Source organism: Mobula birostris, chromosome 4, assembly GCF_030028105.1.
Source record: "Mobula birostris isolate sMobBir1 chromosome 4, sMobBir1.hap1, whole genome shotgun sequence".
Classification (NCBI taxonomy): domain Eukaryota; kingdom Metazoa; phylum Chordata; class Chondrichthyes; order Myliobatiformes; family Myliobatidae; genus Mobula; species Mobula birostris.
In genome coordinates, this window is record NC_092373.1 from 72,899,285 (window position 1) to 72,919,335 (window position 20,051).

The 20,051-nt window shown below is 43.9% G+C and overlaps 1 protein-coding gene across 2 annotated transcripts in view; it reads left to right on the forward strand.

The window, feature by feature from the left end:
* LOC140196411 (GRB10-interacting GYF protein 2-like) overlaps window positions 1–20,051 on the forward strand; it is a 191,571-nt gene that overhangs the window by 130,333 nt on the left and 41,187 nt on the right. For both annotated transcript variants that reach the window (XM_072255561.1, XM_072255562.1), the window contains exons 16-18: window positions 7,882–7,994; window positions 13,540–13,677; window positions 14,804–14,904. In XM_072255561.1, coding sequence (XP_072111662.1) covers window positions 7,882–7,994; window positions 13,540–13,677; window positions 14,804–14,904 — 352 coding nt within the window. The remainder of the gene's footprint in view (window positions 1–7,881; window positions 7,995–13,539; window positions 13,678–14,803; window positions 14,905–20,051) is intronic.

The following is a 20,051-nucleotide window of genomic DNA, read 5'->3' on the forward strand; positions in this document are numbered from 1 at the left end:
TCCGGCAGCTGCCTGTTCCTCAGAGCAGTCACATTACAGTAAACAGTGAGTAGCGCGTCATCGTCAGCCCCCAGTTGATCTACTGCCCGATCAGTTCCCATCAGTGCTCCTACTTCCCCGTCGCTCCCAACTTGACACATGGCCTTTACTCCCTGGGCAGGGACACTCTTCCACTCCTCAGCCGTGCCCGACGAGACAGGGCATCTGCATCGATGTTCCGACTCCCCGGGCGGTACTTCAGGCTGAACTCATAGGCAGACAAGGCTGCTAACCACCGGTGCCCAGTCGCGTCCAGCTTTGCCGAGCTCAGGATATGAGTGAGAGGGTTGTTGTCAGTTCTCACCTCAAACTGGGCCCCATATAGGTAGTCACTCAACTTGTCCACCACTGCCCATTTCAACGCCAAGAACTCCAGCTTGTGAGTGGGATAGTTTCTGTCAGATGACGACAAGCTCTGACTGACAAACGCTACCGGCCTCAATCCGTTGCCCTGTTCCTGGTACAGAACAGCCCCCAGACCCTCGTGACTGGCATCAGTGTGTAGAACATACGGCTTCCGGGGATCAGCAAACGCCAACACTGGGGCCTGTGTCAGCGCCCTTTTCAGAGATTGGAGCGCCTCCTCACATTGAGCATCCCACCTCAATCCAAAAGGCTTCCCCGGGTTCAAGTATCCTCCTACCTCCGGCCCTCGGTCTCCCTTTCTTTTCCTCCCCACAGGTGGATAACCACACAGCAGCTGGTTCAATGGATGACTCATTTTCGCATATCCTTTCACGAATCGCCGGTAATATCCACAAAACCCCAAAAACGAGCGTAAGGCGCTCACCTTCTGAGGTCTCGGCCAGGTGGTTACTGCGGCTATCTTACCCGGATCAGTGGCCACTCCATTTCGCGAGATTATGTGCCCGACGTAACTGACCGACGTCTTGCAGAACTGACATTTATCCAGAGAAAGTTTTAACCCTTCCTCCTTCAGCTGACTCAGCACCTTCAGCAGCCACTCCTCATGTTCCTCCAACGTAGATCCAAACACTTTCAGGTCGTTCAGGTACACTAATACCTCCAGCAGGTTCATGTTCCCCACTGTCCGCTCCATGAGCTGCTGGAAGGTGGCTGGGGCCCCCGAGATGCCTTGGGGCATTCGTTCGAACTGGAAAAACCCCAGGGGGCAGATAAAGGCGGTCTTCTCTTTATCAGTCTCACTCATCGGAATCTGGTAATACCCACTCCGCAAATCCAATACACTGAACCACTGCGCCCCACTCAAACAGGCCAAGGCAACTTCCACCCTCAGGACCGTATATTGGTCGGGAACAGTGCGGTGGTTCAGGGTCCTGTAGTCCACACACATGCGTACCTTCCCATTTTTCTTCCTTGCCACCACTATGGGGGACGCATTGGGGCTTCGGGACTCCGCAATAATCCCTGCATCTTTCAACTGCTACACATCTTCCACATATGCTGGGGCCAACCGCCGCGACCTCTCTCTAAACGGGGTGTCATTTGTCACCCGAATAGTGTGCCGAGTGCTCTTAGAACATCCTACATCAAACTCGCCCTGAGAAAAGACATCCCCTAACTTCAGAATCTTCTCCACCAACCTGCTCTTATACTCCGGCGGTACAAGGGAGTTTTCAAAATTAAAGGCCTCCTCGGTCAGCCGCCCCCCGTTTCCCAATAGTTTTCCTCCAGTGGGCTTCATGGGGGCGCTGGACATCACCGTCACCGGGAACAAGTGCGCGAGGGGCATCCCGCGCTTAAAGGTGATCTCCCGCTCTGTTATGTTCCTTACCATGACCCCCATCCGCCGTGCCTGTACAGCTGAGGGCCTCTGCAATTCAGGTCTCACCAGCGCCCCAGCCGGGAACCGGGACTCCCTTTCCAGGTCGTCGGGGGCGTCTACTAGCAGGGCCTCGCCCGCCGGTACTCCGGGGAATCTGGGGGTCCCCATCACTAATGCAGCCTCCCCTAGCCGTATCACCTTAGGCCTCGCCTGAGTGCACCACACCGTCTCTCGTTTGCACTCAGGATCCAGCCCCTGGGGGTCACTCACTCCTTCGTACATCGCTCGGAACAGGGGCTGTACCGAGAGGGTCTCCAGAAAGTTCTCCCCCCCCCCCCCCCTTACAGGCTTCCAAGAGCCGTTGCACCAGAGGAGAGTTAGTCCCCACCAGCAGGGCAGCACCACCAGTTTCCACCGGGTCCGGACAGACCAACACCAGCGTCTCAAAGGCTTCCGACACTCCCACATCTCCCTCCGAAAATTCCAATGTCACTGACAAATACCCATCGTATGGGTAATCACCATCACTTATGCCCCAAATCTCCAATGCATTAAACGGAGTTACTGGCAAATGCTTCAGATATTTGTTGTAGAACGATTGGTACAGTAAGGTAACCTGCGACCTGGTGTCAAGGATGGCTTTCGCAAAGATTCCCTCTATCCATAGGGACACGCTGGAACGGGGTCCCACCAGTCCATCAGGAATTTGGGCTTGTTCTTTCTGGGGTTCCATAGCTGTTTTCTGGGAATGTGTTCCTCCCGAGACTCCAGTATGTCCCCTCACTGAGCCTCTCCTAAGTTTCCCGACACCTCTCCCTTCTTGGTGGCCCGGGGGCCCTCCCCCCTTGGCGCATCTCGTCTCTCTCAATCCCTCCGCAAGTGGCCAGCTTCCCCACAGCGGTAGCACACCCCCTGCCACTCACATTCCCGCCGGAAATGCCCCTCTCTCCCACAGTTATAGCATCGCTACCCGCCGCCTCTCTCCTCCCGATACGCCCCCCCCCCCCCCCCCCGGGGGACCCTTAGATTTCTCTGATCTCACCCCGGCTACCACCTCCTGAACCGCTGAAGACAGTCCCTGGGGGTCCAAGCCCCCTGCTCGGCCCGAAGCACTCTTCTCGGCCCATACCTCTCTAATCAGCTGTCCAAATGATGGAGGGGGGCTCCACTTAAATGACTGCCGTACACTCCAAGCCACCCTGTCATCCTCCCAGGAACCGCTACATTTCTGACTCATCCTTAACTTCGCCACTTCATCCTCCCTCACTACCCCTCGTCGCAGCAACCCCGTAAGCTTTCCTTCCAGCCGGAAAACATATTCTGAGAGCCTTTCCCCTCTTCTCTGCCCCATCCGTTGAAACTCCGCTAAATGTTTCCAGGGATCTCCTGACAGTCCAAGCACTTCCTCCAAAGCCTCCAAGGCGTCCAAACACTCTGACAGGGAAGCCGAGGGGCGTGTCGCTCTCAGATCGCGGACCACACAGGCTGCCCCGCCCCTTAAGCTTTCCACCGATCGCTGTCTCTTTTCCTCATCCGAAACTGGCCACACCTCTAACAACTGGGATGTATCTTCAACCCAGGTCTCATAGTCATCTTCCCCTTCCGGAGTGGGCTTGGCTCCCGAGAAAATTCTCAGCTTCGGGCGGTTCCCCTCAACCCTTCTCGCCAGGGAGGTAATGGCAGCCATTAACTCGGCAGTCTCATCCCGCCCATGGGGGCCGGGCCTGGCCAAACCTGCCCACTCCACACCTCCACCCCTTGCTACTGGCACCTCCCCTGGGGCCTCATCTAGCTCCTCCTCTGGCACCTCCTCACTTTCGTCCTTGGGGAGGGTGTGGAGACCCCACGGCCCTGCCTCCCCCTGGACGTGGACTGTCGCTGGTAGTTTCAACGTCATGACGTCGGCACTCATCCACACCAACATCCAGCTGGCCTCCAGTTCTTTCCCACCCCTTCTAGCTATAAGTTCTACCTGCCCGATACCTTTAATCAAACTCAACCCTCGCACCAGTACCTCTGCCGGAATGCGATAATTGACCCCGCTTACCACACACGCATGATTCACCGGTACCTCTTCCCATTCACACCAACTTACAATCTTATCTCGATCCATCTTCACACCACTTTACGCGACCACTAGTACAACTTTACCGAAAGTCCAAATCCAGAACGGTAGCCCCCACTTGTAACATTCCGTTATATTGGCTTGTGTCTGTCTCGGGGAAATCCCGCCCGGCACCCGCCTCAACACTCCCCTCAGGGTCAGTCGCCGCCCAAATCAATCCCAAACATCAATCATCAGCCAACACACCTAGTAAATTTTAACAAGTACACTTTATAGATTTTACTAATTCTATGACATTAATATGAATTTGATACAGAGAGGAAAGTAATGGAAAAAAAAGGTGCCAACAGTTATCAAAGTCCATGTTTTTCGCGCGCTACTGTTGGAGCTCAATTGAATCCGGACGACCACCCGAATCCTGTCAACTTACGGCTCGGGACCACCCGGAGTGATCGACCGGAGCCTTTCCGCACGTCCGCCGTCCTCCCCGTCTCTCCTCCGACCCCCCCCCCGACTCCCCGTCTCTCCACCGTCCTCCTCGTCTCTCCTCCAACTCCCGTCTCTCCTCCGATTCCCTCCCAAAAACCCCGTCCTCCCTGTCTCTCCTCCGTCCTCCCCGTCTCCCCTCCCCGTCTCTCCACCGACTCCCCCCCAAAAACCCTGTCCTCCCTGTCTCTCCATCGTCCTCCCCGTCTCTCCACCATCCTCTCCACCGACCCCCCCGTCTCTCCTCCGACTCCCCGCCCAAAACTCAATCCACAGTCATATCATACAGCATGGTATCCGAAAACAAAACGATTCATAACCACCCATTGGCTAATAGAGCGCTGCTATCTCACTTTAAAGTAAAACAAACTGCTAGCGCAAACTCTCTTCAGCGATTAACACAACAAAGCCGCATTCCCCAGATTAACATAACAAAGTCGCCATTTTAACTCTAACAAAAAGAAAGACCCCGTCCACAAACATAGAAAATTTTGTAAGGGATAGATAAGATAGAAGTAGGAAAGTTGTTTCCATTGGTAGGTGAGACTAGAACTAGGGGACATAGCCTCAAGATTCAGAGGAGAAGATTTAGGACGGAGATGAGGAGAAACTGTTTGTCCCAGAGAGTGGTGAATCTGGAATTCTCTGTCCAGGGAAGCAGTTGAGGCTTCTTCACTAAATATATTTAAGAAACAGATAAGTTTTTACATAGTAAGGGAATTAAGGGTTATGGGGAAAAGGCAGGTAGATGGAGCTGAGTTTATGGACAAATCAGCCATGATCTTATTGAATGGCGGAGCAGGTTCAATGGGCCTTAATGGCCTACTCCTGCTCCTATTTCTTATGTTCTTGCATTTTTGTGCATCTCTCTTCACAGTTCAGATATTCATGGGTCAGGTTTATTTCCCATATTCATATGTATAATTTTGTTCCCCTTAATGGTAAAGGTGGCCCTCTTCCTCCTAGAGGACCACAACCTTGACATGGTTTGGAGGCTTGCGTGCCTCAATGATTCGGGGAGCTATGTTGGCTGGAGTCAGGGCTTTATGCTTTGGCTCGTGGTAGGGTTGACCATGCTAAAAAAAGGTCAAAGGGTAGAGGACAGACTAAGAGTGGTCTGCCATTCCTCCAGGTTTGGAGGTTCAGCTCAGGGCTGAGAAGCCTGACTGGTAAAATAAATGAAGAATCCTTCTGCATCTCAGTGCGATGGTGTTCCTGTGCCTTCACCTGGGACTTGCACAGTGAAAACTGAGAGGAAACTACTGACACAATGAAGGAAGCCCTGAGATGATGGACCTTCATTGCTGCTCATAATGCCAATGATGTAGCAGGCATAAGTAATGGTGAAGAGATTGGGGGGGGGGGGGGGGCGGCGGGGATCTTTGGGCATAAAGTATTTTTAAAGACCCCTGTAATATATGGAAACTGGTTGATATCATTGCAGCTAGTAGGTAGATCATTAGGCAAATTGTAACATTGATTTGAAGAGCTGGGTTTTTATTGTAAATGAGGCACACTGTTTCCCAGTGCCTCTGCACATGAACATAATATCTATTGTCTGCTGATGAGGTCAATATGCTCACTATTTATACACCTCACTAGCCACAGGGTGTAGGCAAGCCTGCCCTCTGTATGGCGCAGGTAAATGCAGGAGCAGATCACGAGAAGCTAGTTGAGATAGGGGACCAAAAGAGCCGGTGGAACCTGGAGAGTTGGATTTTTTTCAATGAGATGAGGTGCTGGAGGGTTGGAGGATAGCTAACATTGTTTAAGAAAGACTATAAGAATAAATATTGGCGCATGACCAAGTGGTTAAAGCATTGGTTTAGTGATCTGAAGGTCGCTAGTTCGAGCCTCAGCTGAGGCTGCATGTTGTGTCCTTGAGCAAGGCACTTAACCACACATTGCTCTGTGATGACAACGGTGCCAAGCTGTATTGGCCTTAGTGTCCTTCCCTTGGACAACATCGGTGGCGTGGAGGGGGGAGACTTGCAACATGGGCGACTGCTGGTCTTCCATACAACCTTGCCCAGGCCTACATCCTGGAAACCTTCCAAGGCACAAATCCATGGTCTCACGAGGCTAACGGATGTCTATGAGTAAGAATAAATTGGGGAAGTTATTGGCCGGTGAGCCTGACATCAGTAGTGGATAAGTTATTTGAAAGTACTCTAAGGGACTGGATATATAAGTATTTAGATAGACAGGGACTGATTGGGGATAGTCTATATGTTTTTGTGTGTGGTAGGTTATATATCACCAATCTTAGAGTTTTCAGAGGAAGTTACCAGGAAATTTGATGAAAGCAAATGCAGTGGATATTGTCTTCATCAGTGGTTCCCAACCTTTTTTATGCTGTGGACCCAATACCATGAAGCAAGGGGTCCATGGACCTCAGCTTGGGAACCCCTGGTCTACATAGATTTTTGCAAGGCCATTGACAAGGTCTCACATGGGAGGTTGGTCAAGAAGGTTCAGCCGCACGGTATTCAGGATGAGATAGTAATTTGGATTAGACATTGGCTCACAGGAGAAGCCATTTAGTGTCTCTCTAACTGGAGACCTGTGACTTCTGGAGTGCCAAGGAAATGGTGCTGAGTCCTTTGTCATCTGTATCAACAATCTGGATGATCATGTAGTAGGCTGCATCAGCAAATTTGCAGTGGATAGCGAGGAAGACTGTCAAAGCTTTGCAGTGGAATCTGGACCATCTGGAGAAATGGCAGGTGGAATTTAAAGCAGACAAATGTGAGGTGTTGCACTTGGTGAGTGGTACAACAGATCCATAATTCCTTGAAAGTAGCATCATAGGTAGATGGGGTGATAAAGTGAGCATTTGCACATTGTCCTTTATAAATCAAAGTATTGAGTACAGGAGTTGGGATGTTATTTTTGGAGTTCTCGAAGATGTTAGGCTTAATTTGGAGTATAGAGTGCAGAGAAAATTTACAAGGTTGTTGATGGGACTTGAAGACCTGAAAAATTGTATGACTGAGATGTAAACCCTGGAATTAATTATGCTTCAATACACTTTGCATGAAGTTATGCTGTGTAAACTGTCTGTGGCTTTTCCCAGGATTTCTTCAGGGTTGTATGGATAATAAGTCTAAATGTGGCTGTCTAAATCTTAAGAACTCATGCTTAATATGTCACTTGAATTGCTGACGAAAAAAAATGGAGGTAATATTTGTTAATTTATGTTAATGTGAATTGATTTAGTTTTGCAAGCACCAGAGCAGATACATTTGGAGACTACAAATATCCATCATTCATTGTTGCTTGTGAAAGAAGTGGATTGAGTGTGTGTGATAATTGTTTGGGTATTGCAAGAGTTAGGGTGTGTGTGTGTTTGAAATGGGATAGTCTGGCATATAATTTATCTTTTCCCAAATGGAGGAATGATTTATGCTTAGAGCATGAGTAATATACCGTTACTTTCTGTTTAGTAACAATTTCCCAATTCAGATTTTAAGTTGGTATTTCAGCTAACTTTATTGCTCTTGTATGCTTACTTGTTTTTATTCACACTTTATCTAATTTTCAGGGTGATTTGGATCAGGAAAGACTGAAGAGGCAACAGGAGCTGGCAGCTTTAAATTTGTACCAGATGCAGCAGATACAGTATCAGCAGTTTCTCCAAGCTCAGCTTATGACCAGGTAGTTCTCAGAATAAATCATTTCAAAGACATATGCACTGATAAACTGCTTGATTCTGACATGCATATATTAAAAATAGTGATGCTTTACATAAAGGTATTATAAAAGTATTGTTAACTTGGGAAAGATGAGATTAGAGCATGTGGAATTTGGGGTAATATAGTGATGTGGATTGGTAGTTGGTCAACAGATGGAAAACTGATTAGAAGTAAACGGATGATTTGCTGCTTGATTGGCTGTTACTCATGAAGTACTCAATGATTGGTGTTTGGGTCCAAACTATATAGTTTATGTAACAATGTCACAGTGCACCAAATGTCACATTTTCAAGTTGTTGACATGTAGTATGAGTTATGATGAGTCTGAACAGTGTAATAAATTATTAGAGATTGAAATTATTGATAGGGATAGGATTTACTCACATTTGGAAATCCATGGCCTTCTTACAGCTACTCAGCATGGCTTTGTGCCAGGGAGTTCATCACTTTCAAACTTGACTGAATTTTCTGAGTAGGTGATAAAGATGATTAAAATTGCTAGGGCAGTGAACATTGTCTAAGGACTTTGATAATCCAGAAGATAAAAGGCAGTGAGAACCATAGATTGGGTTCAAAGTCTGCTTGCCAGATTAGTTGCAAAATCAACAGTGGTGTTGTCATAGATATCTTCAACTTCCCCAGTATAAATCTCCTTAGTTCAGTAGGTTTAGATGAGCAGAATTTGTTAGCTTCATCCAAGAAGGTTTCTTAAATTGATAGTCAACTAGAGAACATTGGAAATAAGTCTGGATTTTTCAGTGGGAGAACATTTAGGATACAATGATCACAACTCCCTTAAGTTTTAAGATAGCTATGAATATGGATGTATGGACCTTGTGGGAGAATATTAAATTTATAGCAGAGCAAATTACAAACTTATTAGGTAGGAACTAGAGAGATTTGTATGAGCAGTTGATTTTGGACAACTCCACATCTGATGTGTGGAAGGTGTTTAAAGACCAACTGTAAAAGAGTACAGGGCTGGTATATTCCAGTAAGGTAAGGGAACCTTGGCTTGGGAGTGACATAATGAATATAGTCAAGAAGAAAAAGAAAACACATGTAAGGATTAAGAAGCTAAAATCAAGCAGGAAAATAGTAAAGCTAGAAAAGAACTCAGGGGAGCTGGGGGAGCCATGGAAAGTCCTTTGCAAGTAGAATTAAAAGGAAACCCAAAGCATTCTATTCAGTAGTAAAGGAGAGAACATGTGCTTTGAGATGGAGGATGTGGATGAGGTCCTAAATAAATAGTCTATGACCGGTAAATACCACAGAGAAGGGCATGAAAGATGGTCAGATCAGTGTTGAGCATGTTATTGTGCTAGAGTCAGCCATTTTCAGGAAGCTATGGGATTGAGGTACAATAGAATCTTGGCTTGCAAGTCCTTAGCTTCCTGAACGTGCTGCACAGGTAGATGGTCTGTAAAGAAAACTTACCTATATATTGAGGTATTGAATTCAAGAGTCAGCAAGTTATGCTGCAGCTTTTAAAATCTCTTGTTTAGGTTGCATCTTGAATTGGTTGCATTCACTTTTAGTCACCTTGTTACATGAAGTGTGTGGAATCTTTGGAGATGGTGCAGAAGTTTACCAGGATGCTGCCTAAGTTGTAGGGCAAGTGCTATAAAAAGAGATGAATGTATGTCAGCTGTTTTATCTAGAGTGATAAACCTTGAAGGGAGACCGGGGAAAAGTTTATAAGGTTATGAGAAAGCGTATTCAGCTCATGCCTTTTCCCCCAAGGTTGGAATTACTGTGCTGTAATGTTCTATGTAAATTTCTTTATACAAAGCTTAGTGAAAGTTTGAAACTCTGTATCTTGGAGTGCTGTGAGACTAAAACAGAGATTTCCAAGTAAGAGGATACAATTAATATGGGGATAAGAAAATAGTGTGGAGTTAGAAGTTATGCTATAATATTGAATAGTAGAGCAGGATGACAGGCAGAAAACTATGGTATAACGTGGTTATCTTAGTGGGATTAGTTCTTGGGCCTCAATTCCTTGCATTATGTATTAATGATTTGAATGAGGAAAAATGTAATATTTGGAAATTATCTGTCAGCTCTAAAAAGATAATTATGAATTGTTAGATTCAAAAGAGGCCGGAAAGCAATTTGAATACAATTGAGCAAATCTGCGTAAATATGGCAGATGCAATATAAACTGTATAAATATGAAATTAGCGTCTTTGGTAGGCAAAACAGAAAACTCTTTGGTAGTTAAGAAGGCAAATAGAATGTTTTCCTGCACAGCAAGACCATTTGATTACAAGTGCAAAGATGCCCTTACATGGGGCCTTAGTGAGATCACACTTAGAATATAGTGTACAATTTTTTCTTCTTTGCCTAAGAAGGAAGATCCTTATCATAAAGGGAGTACTGTGAAGGTTCACTACCCAGATTCCTGAGATTATGGAACTGCAGGTTGAGAAGAAAACATAGAACCAGGGATAATCATGGAAACTATAGACCAGTGGGTGAGTCTCACATTAATGGTAGGGAAGTTACTGGAGAGAATTGTTAAGGATAGGATTTATGAGTGTTTGGAAAACTGCAGCCTAATCAAGAAGAACCAGCATGCCTTTGTGCAGAGCAAGTCATGCCTTAATGACTTGATTGAATTTTTTTTTGATGAAGTGACAAGGGTTATTGATGAAGGTAGAGCTGTGGATTTAGTCTACATTGATTTAGTAAGACATTTGACAAGGTTCCTCATGGGAGGCTCCTCCAGAAGATTAAGATGCATGGAATCCATGTTGAATTGGCCTTTTGGATTCATACAGATTGAAGGGACATATTCTAGCTGGAGATGTGTGATTAGTGGTGGTCTGCAGGGACCTGCAGTGGGACATCCCCTGTTTGAGATGTATGTAAATGACCTGAATGAAAATGTAGATAGGTCATTAGTAAGTTTGCAGATGATATGTACGAAGATTGGTGGTGGTGTGGATAGCATAGATGACTAACAAAGAATACAGTGGGATTTAGATCAGTTGCTGACATGGGCAGAGAAATGCCAAACGGAGTTTAACCTGGACAAATGTGAAGTGTTGCACCTTGGTAGATCAAATTTAAAGAGGCACTTAAGGGTGAGACCTTTAACAGTGTTGATGACCAGAGAGATCCTGGAGTCAAAGTTCATAGCTCCCTCAAAGTGGCTAAACAGGTTGATAGGGTGGTTAAGAAAACATAAGCGTGCTTTCCTTTATTAGATGAGGTGTTGGAATCAAAAGTAGGAAGTTGTGTTGCAGCTTTAGTCATAGTCATACTTTATTGATCCGGGGGGAAATTGGTTTTCATTTCAGTTGCACCATAAATAAATAGTAATAAAACCATAAATAACTAAATAGTAATATGTACATTGTACCAGGAAATAAGTCCAGGACCAGCCGATTGGCTCAGGGTGTTTGACCCTCCAAGGGAGGAGTTGTAAAGTTTGATGGCCACGGGCAGGAATGACTTCCTATGACGCTCTGTGTTGCATCTCGGTGGAATGAGTCTCTGGCTGAATGTACTCCTGTGCCCAACCAGCCCATTATGTAGTGGATGGGAGACATTGTCCAAGATGGCATGCAACTTGGACAGCATCCTCTTTTCAGACACCACCGTGAGAGAGTCCAGTTCCATCCCCACAGCATCACTGGCCTTATGAATGAGTTTGTTGATTCTGTTGGTGTCTGCTACCCTCAGCCTGCTGCCCCAGCACACAACAGCAAACATGATAGCACTGGCCACCACAGACTCGTAGAACATCCTCAGCATCGTCCGGCAGATGTTAAAGGACCTCAGTCTCCTCAGGAAATAGAGACAGCTCTGAGCCTTCTTGTAGACAGCCTCAGTGTTCTTTGACCAGTCCAGTTTATTGTCAATTCGTATCCCCAGGTATTTGTAATCCTGCACCATGTCCACACTGACCCCCTGGATGGAAACAGGGGTCACCGGTACCGTAGCTCTCCTCAGGTCTACCACCAGCTCCTTAGTCTTTTTCACATTAAACTGCAGATAATTCTGCTCACACCATGTGACAAAGTTTCCTACCGTAGCCCTGTACTCAGCCTCATCTCCCTTGCTGATGCATCCAACTATGGCAGAGTCATCAGAAAACTTCTGAAGATGACAAGACTCTGTGAAGTTGAAGTCAGAGTTTATAAAACTCTAGTTAGGCCACATCTGGAATATTGCATGTAGTTCTGGTCACTCCATTATAGGAAAGATGTTGAGACTCTGAGAGGGTGTGGAAGAGGTTTGCCAGGGATGTTGCCTGGATTAGAGGGCATATGCTGCAAGAGTTTGAGCAAACTTGGGTTGTTTTCTCTGGAGCTGTGGAGGTTGAGGCAAGATCTGTCGGAGGCCATAGATAGAGTAGACAGACAGCATCTTTTTCCTTGAAATGAGATGTCTAATACAGAGGTCATGCATTCAAGGTGAGGGGGGTAATTTCAAAGGAGATGAGTGAGGCTTTCTTTTTCACAGTTGTGGCTGCCTGGAATTTGCTTCCTGGGGAGGTGGTAGAGGACTTTTAAGAGGCGTTTGGATAGGCAAAAGGGATTAGTTAATTTGGCCTTTTGATAACTAATTTATTTGGTTTGGTAAACTTTGTGGGCGAATGGATGTATTCCTGTGCTGTACTGTTCTACCTTTTATGTTGTAATGTAGAAATGTACAGCATAGTACATTTCATCTACCCCTTAAATCCCGCACCCCCTTACTTCAATAGGTACATTTAACGTCAGAGAAATATACACAATATACGTTTGTACATCCTGAAGTTCTTTTTTTTAGCAAACATCCACAAACAGAAGAGTGCCCCAAAGAATGAATAATAGTCAAATGTTAGAACCCCAAAGCCGCCCCCCCAACCCAGCTCCCCCCTCCCATGCACAAGCAGCAGCAAGGCAATGACTGGGGTCTTTGGGCTCACAGCCAGCAGCCAGCTCTCTACTTTCGATCTTCCGTGTACTCCCACAACACATCAGGCGACGGCATTGGCCTCGAATCTGCCCATCTCCAGAGCCATGAAAAACCGGCACCCTGAAGGCATGCTAGTCCTCCAGGCCGTGTCCTCCATAACCTAAAGTTATGTCCCCTTGAATTAGTCATTTCCACCCTCGGAAAAAAGTCTAGACCATCCACTCTATCTGTGCCTCTTACCATCTTGTACACCTCTATCAAGTCGCCTCTCACCTTCTTTCACTCGAAAGAAAAAATCCCTAGTTCAACCTATCCTCAGATGGGGGGAGGGTAATATGGTAAGCAAGTGTAATATTTCCTACAATGGTTAGATTATTTATCGTAGATATGGATGCAAATAAAACATTACTGGAATCTAATCCATGATATTAAAAATAAGGAAAACATTTTATGTTTCTCGAGGTCACGCATGTTTCAGAAATATGAAATGGCCTATAAATTCAATTTCAGTATTAATATGATATTACTGACGTGCAGATATTTTAAAATTGTTATACATGTTTAAATCGATACTGTCTGAAACCAATTTGTTTAAGGCAACAGTATGCACAAGCAATAGCACACCATCAGAAGGCAGCTGTGGGAGCTATAACATCACAACAGCAACAACAGCAGCAGCAACAGCAACAACAATTGGCTGTCATTCTGGAACAATTTCAAGCCTTAAAATTAAGGTAGCAATTTATTTATTTTCTTTAATAAGAATAATGATATTCTAGTGCATTAATTGAAAAGTGGTGTTATTGTATTAGCATATTTCTCAGCAAAGTTATGATTAGTAAAAGGTAATTTGGGCATATTTTTGACTCTGATAGCTAAGAGTTTTAAGGACCAAACAGTAGTTTCTTGTCCACTCAAATAGTCCACTTTTGGTTGTTATTTTAACTTAAAATCAATTAACTCGATAGCAAGGCACATTATGAGGGAAAAATAATTGAAAATTGGAGAAAATTCTCTCTCCTTGAAAGTTAAGGCATTGGTAGTGAAAATTTGCTACAACTATTTGGGCTGCAGAGTGGAATTCCTGGTCCTGATGGCCCAACTATAAACAAGTTTGAACACTGCCTCAGAAGATAAATAGCCTTTTCCTTTGATAAATGGTTACTTGGGGACTGTCTTGTAACTGGTAAAAGATTGGTGGTTCCAAAAGGAGGTGGTTGGCAGTTTCAAAAATGGGAGCGGTGAATAAACTTAGTGTCTATATCACTGAACAGCATGGACAAATTGGGAAGCAGATAAAATGGTAAACAGCCAGATTCACGTGTGATTAAATTCAATCATTATTCTTAACTGATAGCTAAAGTTTCTAATCTCCAGAAAAACCAAGTTGTGTTAGAAATTGATTTCTGGTATCAAAAATCAATTGAAAAATTGAAAAAATTACCCCATACTATGAATAAGATGCCCATTTATTAGCAAAATTATATTGGAGCACTGTTCTTCATGCAGGGTTTTCTGATTTAATGGCTTAAGGAATGTTTTGTTCATTCTAAAACAAATATACTTAGTCATTAGAACAATTGCGAATAAAGAGTGAGAAATTGCATACTTGCCTGCTCTTTATCTGTATTTAATTAAGTTCATCAGTTTTACAAAATAAAATTCTGGGCAACCATCGGTATTTCTTCTGTCTGTTAAATCACTAAACCATGGATAGAGATTCCAATTATCACAGTATGTTTTTACTTATATGACCTATTTATATTATCTAGTCTCAAAGTTGTCTTAAGTTTTTAATATTCAAAGATAAAAATAAATGCTTTCCAAAAGTAGGAAAATGATTGTTTCATCTGCATTCAGATCTTCAGAGCAAAATCTGATGCCCCCTGTAACAAGATCAATGACTGTACCTGACAGTAACTCAATATGGGAATTGCAAACACCATCACCTCAGGCCTCAGGTAAATATTATCATGCAGTATACTAATTTACTGATTGAAAGAATCATTGGGAATTGTATTCATCAACCCTAACTCCGACTGCTAACACCAAATTGATTCTGAAACTCTGGGAATATTCTGTAAAATAGTTCACTCTTGGAGGACTGTTGAAAGCTATAGAAATATACAGTAAAAGAGAGAAGATGATGGCGTGAAATTCACAGCTGTCAAATATACATTTAAGTATTTTTCACTTTTGTTTTTAGAATGCTTAACTATCATAAATATAACCTAAGATTTTGATCTAAGTTAGAGATTCCCAACAGAGGCGGTACCCCCCCCTCAAAAGGGGCGGTTACGTGTCCCAAGGTGACATTAGGGGAAATAGAGGTCATCGGGGGGGATTTAAGATTCTTTGGGGGGGGGGAGAGTAAATGGCACCCTATCTTGAGGCACAAGACCTGACCGACTGTTAACTCGCTGCCATCGTCAATATCTGATAGGCATTTCCAGTTATTAATTTTTTATTTTAACTTAGCCACATTAATGATGGATAAATACGTACGGCGCGATCTCTCGAGTCTGAAGGCAGTGAAGCCTTGAATTCTAATCTGCTAAGAAACAGAAAGTGCGCCAATGCAATGTTGCATATTTGGAGTGTGGTTTCATTCCACTTCTGTCGGATAGCAACACCCCATATGTTTTATTTGTACTGCCTAATGAAACTGTGAAAATATCAAGATTGCAGGAAGACTTCTGTAAAATAGACCCTCAATAGGCAACTTAGGGTATTTCTCAGTTCCAGAAGATGAAAGAAGCATTGGAAATGTGTTGCACACACGAGTCATTTGCCAAGAAAGCTAAAAATGACTTTGATGGTTCTCATTGCTTCTGTTAACATTTCCAAAATGATAGCAAAATATGGAAAATCTCATACAATTGGTGAAAGTTTAACAATGCTGTATCAGAAGTGCTCACTACTGTTCTCAAAATGGATGCCAGTATTTTAAAATCAATTCCTCTGAGTAATAACTTTGTAGCTCATTGTACTGACAAAATGAGTGAAAACGTTGAGTTATCAACTATGCACAGAGCTACACAAGACTGAATTTGGGATACAAGTGGATGAGTCATCTGTGCGAGACAACGTCTTGACATTGCTAATGGCAAATGTATGGTTTATCAAAAATGGAAAAGTTTATGAAGAGATTGTTTTGTAAAAAGTTAAAAACAAATATCAATGGAGGATTAATCTACATACGACAAGCTGAGAATGTATATTAAGGATGGAAGTATTCTGATAGGAACCTGATTTCTTATGCAACAGATGGAACACTATATATGACAGGTCGCCATGCTGGTTTAGTGACATTTACGATAAAAGTAATTCCAAATCTGTTTGTAGTCCATTATGTAATTCATCGTCAACATTTCACAGCCAAAAACCTCAGCCAGCGACTTTTTTCAAGCATGAAATATCTGCTATCAACAAAATTAAAGCTCATCCATTAAATAGCAGAGTATTTTGCCAGTTATGCCAACATGAAGAATTTGAACGCTTGCTATTTCACACTGAAGTGTTTTGGCTGTCAAAAGGCTGCTGCTTAATGTTTCTTTGATCTTTTTGACACTGATTGAATTTTTGCTTAAAGTCAACAAAAGCTTAGGAAACAAGATTAAACCTCGACCTGGAGATGTGTCATACTTAGCCAATCTGTATGACAAAATAAACATTCCTCTGAAGGGTCTCGGCCCGAAATATCGACTATACTTTCTTCCATAGATGCTGCCTGGCCTGCTGAGTTCCTCCAACATTTTATGTGTGATTCTAAATATGAAACTGCAGGGTGATAATTTCAATTTAATCCAGGCAAAAAGTGCAGTGTCCAGTTTTATCGAAAATTGGAAATGTATAAGCAAAACATTGGGAGAAGTATGTCCCCACCATTTCCCTGCATGGAAAGTATGGCACTTTCTTTCACAGACAATGATTTACAAGAGTACTGCTTACACCTTTAGTCACTGAAGGATTTTCAAGGATTTGAATGGTCTGGAAATTCTGAACTGGGAAATTAACCCATTTCTTTGTAAGGTGGAAGAACAGGAAGAGAGCTTGTAGGAAGAAATTACCAAAATACAGAATGAGCAAGAAGCAAAAATGGTCTTCGAAAATGTTGGCTTTTGTGGTATGTGGCTACACTGTGTGTTACGTACCCCGTAACTGGGTTGCCAAACCAGCAGAAATGGATCACTCAGTTGGAGTCTGGATTACTAGAACTAAGAAAGTTTTATTAAAGAAACAAGCAACACAGTAGTCGAAAGGATAATAAATGCAACAGTTCAGCAATGATAAACACACGTGCACAGAATTAAGATAACAGCATCAATCAAGCTCTATCGTTGTCTAGGGATAAATGACCAATTTCAAAGTGACACAAAGTTCAGTCCAATTTAGTAGTTCAGCTCGCAGTAATCGTTGCCATGGCGATGGACAACGTGGGGGGAGAGAGAGAGAGATCGAGAACGACTGATCATTCAGAAATGGCTTCCACTCACAGACCGGCGATATTTCTCACAAGCAGCTTTCCGGGCGGGTCCTTTCTGATGTCACCTGAGGTCACTGACTGTGACCCCTCCTCCAGATGCGGTCGATCCTCTGCAGTGAACCCGGCACCCAAACGAGGGTGGACACACACCGGGTTCCCGCTGATCGTACCTTTCCACCCTGTGCGTTCAAGGTGCGGTACTTCCCACCGACTCGTGAGAGGCGCACCGCTTCCAGGGTCTTGTTACCTCGGGTGTCGTGTGTGTCCTGCCTTAGCGAACCTGTCTCTTTTTATCCCCCTGCTGGGGTATCGCCTGTCCATCACTTCAAACAGTTCAGGGTTCAAAGGGGGAGCCGCTCCAGACAGCTCTCTCTCTCTCCCCCGTCCCTTCATTACACATCTCCAGACGCTGCTCCATTGTTCCTTATCTCTCCTTCCCCTGAGGACAGGTGGCAGACCAACTGCTGATCTCACAGGACAGCTAACATCTATGTGTATTCTCGTCACATGTGTTACGGAGATTCCTGGTCTTTGGAGAAGAACCAAACTGCTCTTCAATGTATTTCCATCCTTCTACCTTGTTGAAAGAGGCTTCAGTACAGTGAACCACATACTCACAAAAAAACAGAAACCGCTTGGATGTTGTTACATGTGGGGACGCAAGGCTTTTGCTGTCACAATTTGAACTAGATATTTCAACTCTTGCTAAAAACCATCAAGCTCAAGGATCACATTGATGTCGAAGCTACTGTACAGCACACAGGTACGGTGTATGCTAGGTTTAAAGGCAAATAAAAATTTAAGGCAGAATCAATTTTCATGTTGGCATGTGGTAGACATGTTTTTACACTATGGAGGGGCTGGAATGTATATTGTGCCCAAGAGGGGCGTTGGCAAGTACGAAGGTGTTTTTGGGGATATTAGCAAGTATGAAGTGTTTAAGGGGGACATTCGATTAAATAAGGGTGGGAAACACTCATCTGAGTTACTGACATTGGAAAGTATCTTATTTTGAATTTATTTGTAAGGTAAGCTCTCCCATTTCTACAGATGTCATGTAGACATTCTAATGCACTCCAAGTTCAAAGTAAATTTTATTATCGAAGTACATAAACGTCACCATATAGAACCCTGAGGTTAATTTTCTTGTGGCATACTCAGCAAATTTATAGAACAGTTAACTGTAAGAGGATCAATGGAAGATCAACCAGAATGCAGGAGACGACAAACTACAAATGCAAACATGCTAATAAATAGCAATAAATAACAAGAACATGAGCTAATGAGATAGAGTCCTTGTAAGTAATGTCATTAGTTGTGGGAATAATGAAGTTGAGTGCATTTATCCCCTTTTATTCAAGAGCCTGATGGTTAAGGGGTAGTAACCTGGTGGTGCAAATCCTGAGGCTTCTGTACCTTCAACCTGATGGTAGCAGCGAGAAGCAAGCATGACCTGAGTGGTGGGGATCTTGGATGATGGATGCTGCTTTCCTACAACAGTGTTTCATGTATATGTGCTCAATGGTTGAGAGAGCTTTACTCGTGATGTACTGCGCCTTATTGACTACTTTTGTCGAATTTTCCCCTCAAAGGAATTGGTGTTTCCATACCAGGCTGTGATGTAGCCAGTCAGTATATTCTCCACTACATGTCTATAGAGGTGTCAAAGTTTTAGATGTCATGCCAAATCTCAGTAAACTCCTGAGGAAGTAGAGATACTGCCATGCTTTCTTGGTAATTGAACTTCCATGCTGGGTCCAGGAAAGGTGCTCTGAAATAGTAATACCTAGGAATTTAAAGTTGCTAACCCTCTCTACCTCTGATCCTCTTATGAGGACTGGGTCATGGATCTCTGGTTTCTCTCCCATCCCCAAGTAAAATTCTGTACCTTTGGTCTGCTCATCCAAAGCAATGTTGTTTATATCCTATTCTAGTCTCTTTTCCTTCCCCAGTCTCTTCTCTACACCCTCATTTGACATTTTAAAATTCACATCTCAGTGTCTTCAACCTTTTGTAACCTCTGGTGACAGTCATTAAAACAGAAGAGCTAGGTGTTTATTTTACTCTGTCTGGAATTTAATTCTCTTAATAAGGTGCTCCAAGATAGCCCTTTCCAGAGAATGCTACAGTATTCGAAGTGAGCTCAATAGTGAACATTCACAAATAGGATGCACGACATCTGTCGCAGACCTGCATGCCATTACTACGTATAGGGAGAAGCCTAACAGCATAAATGGCATTGATGCTTCACTGCTTCATGAGTTCAGCAGCCTTTATGCAAGCTTTGAAAGGGAAAATAACACAATGCCTATGCAAATCCTGATAGCATCTGCCATCCCTGGGGTCATTCATTAAGAAGGCATGCTATGGATCTACTTCATTAGGAGTTTGAGATTTGGTACGTCTCTAAACAACTTTACAAGTTTCTGTACGCGTACCATACACTGATTACATCACAGTCTGTTATGAAGTCCCCCCAATACATAGGATTACAAGAGGCTGCTGAGGGTTTAGTTTTAGCTAGTTCCAGCATTGACACAACCCTGCTCATCATAGAGGATGTCTTCAAGAAGCAGTGCCTCAAGAAAGCAATGTCCATCACTATGGACTCTCCCAGTTCAG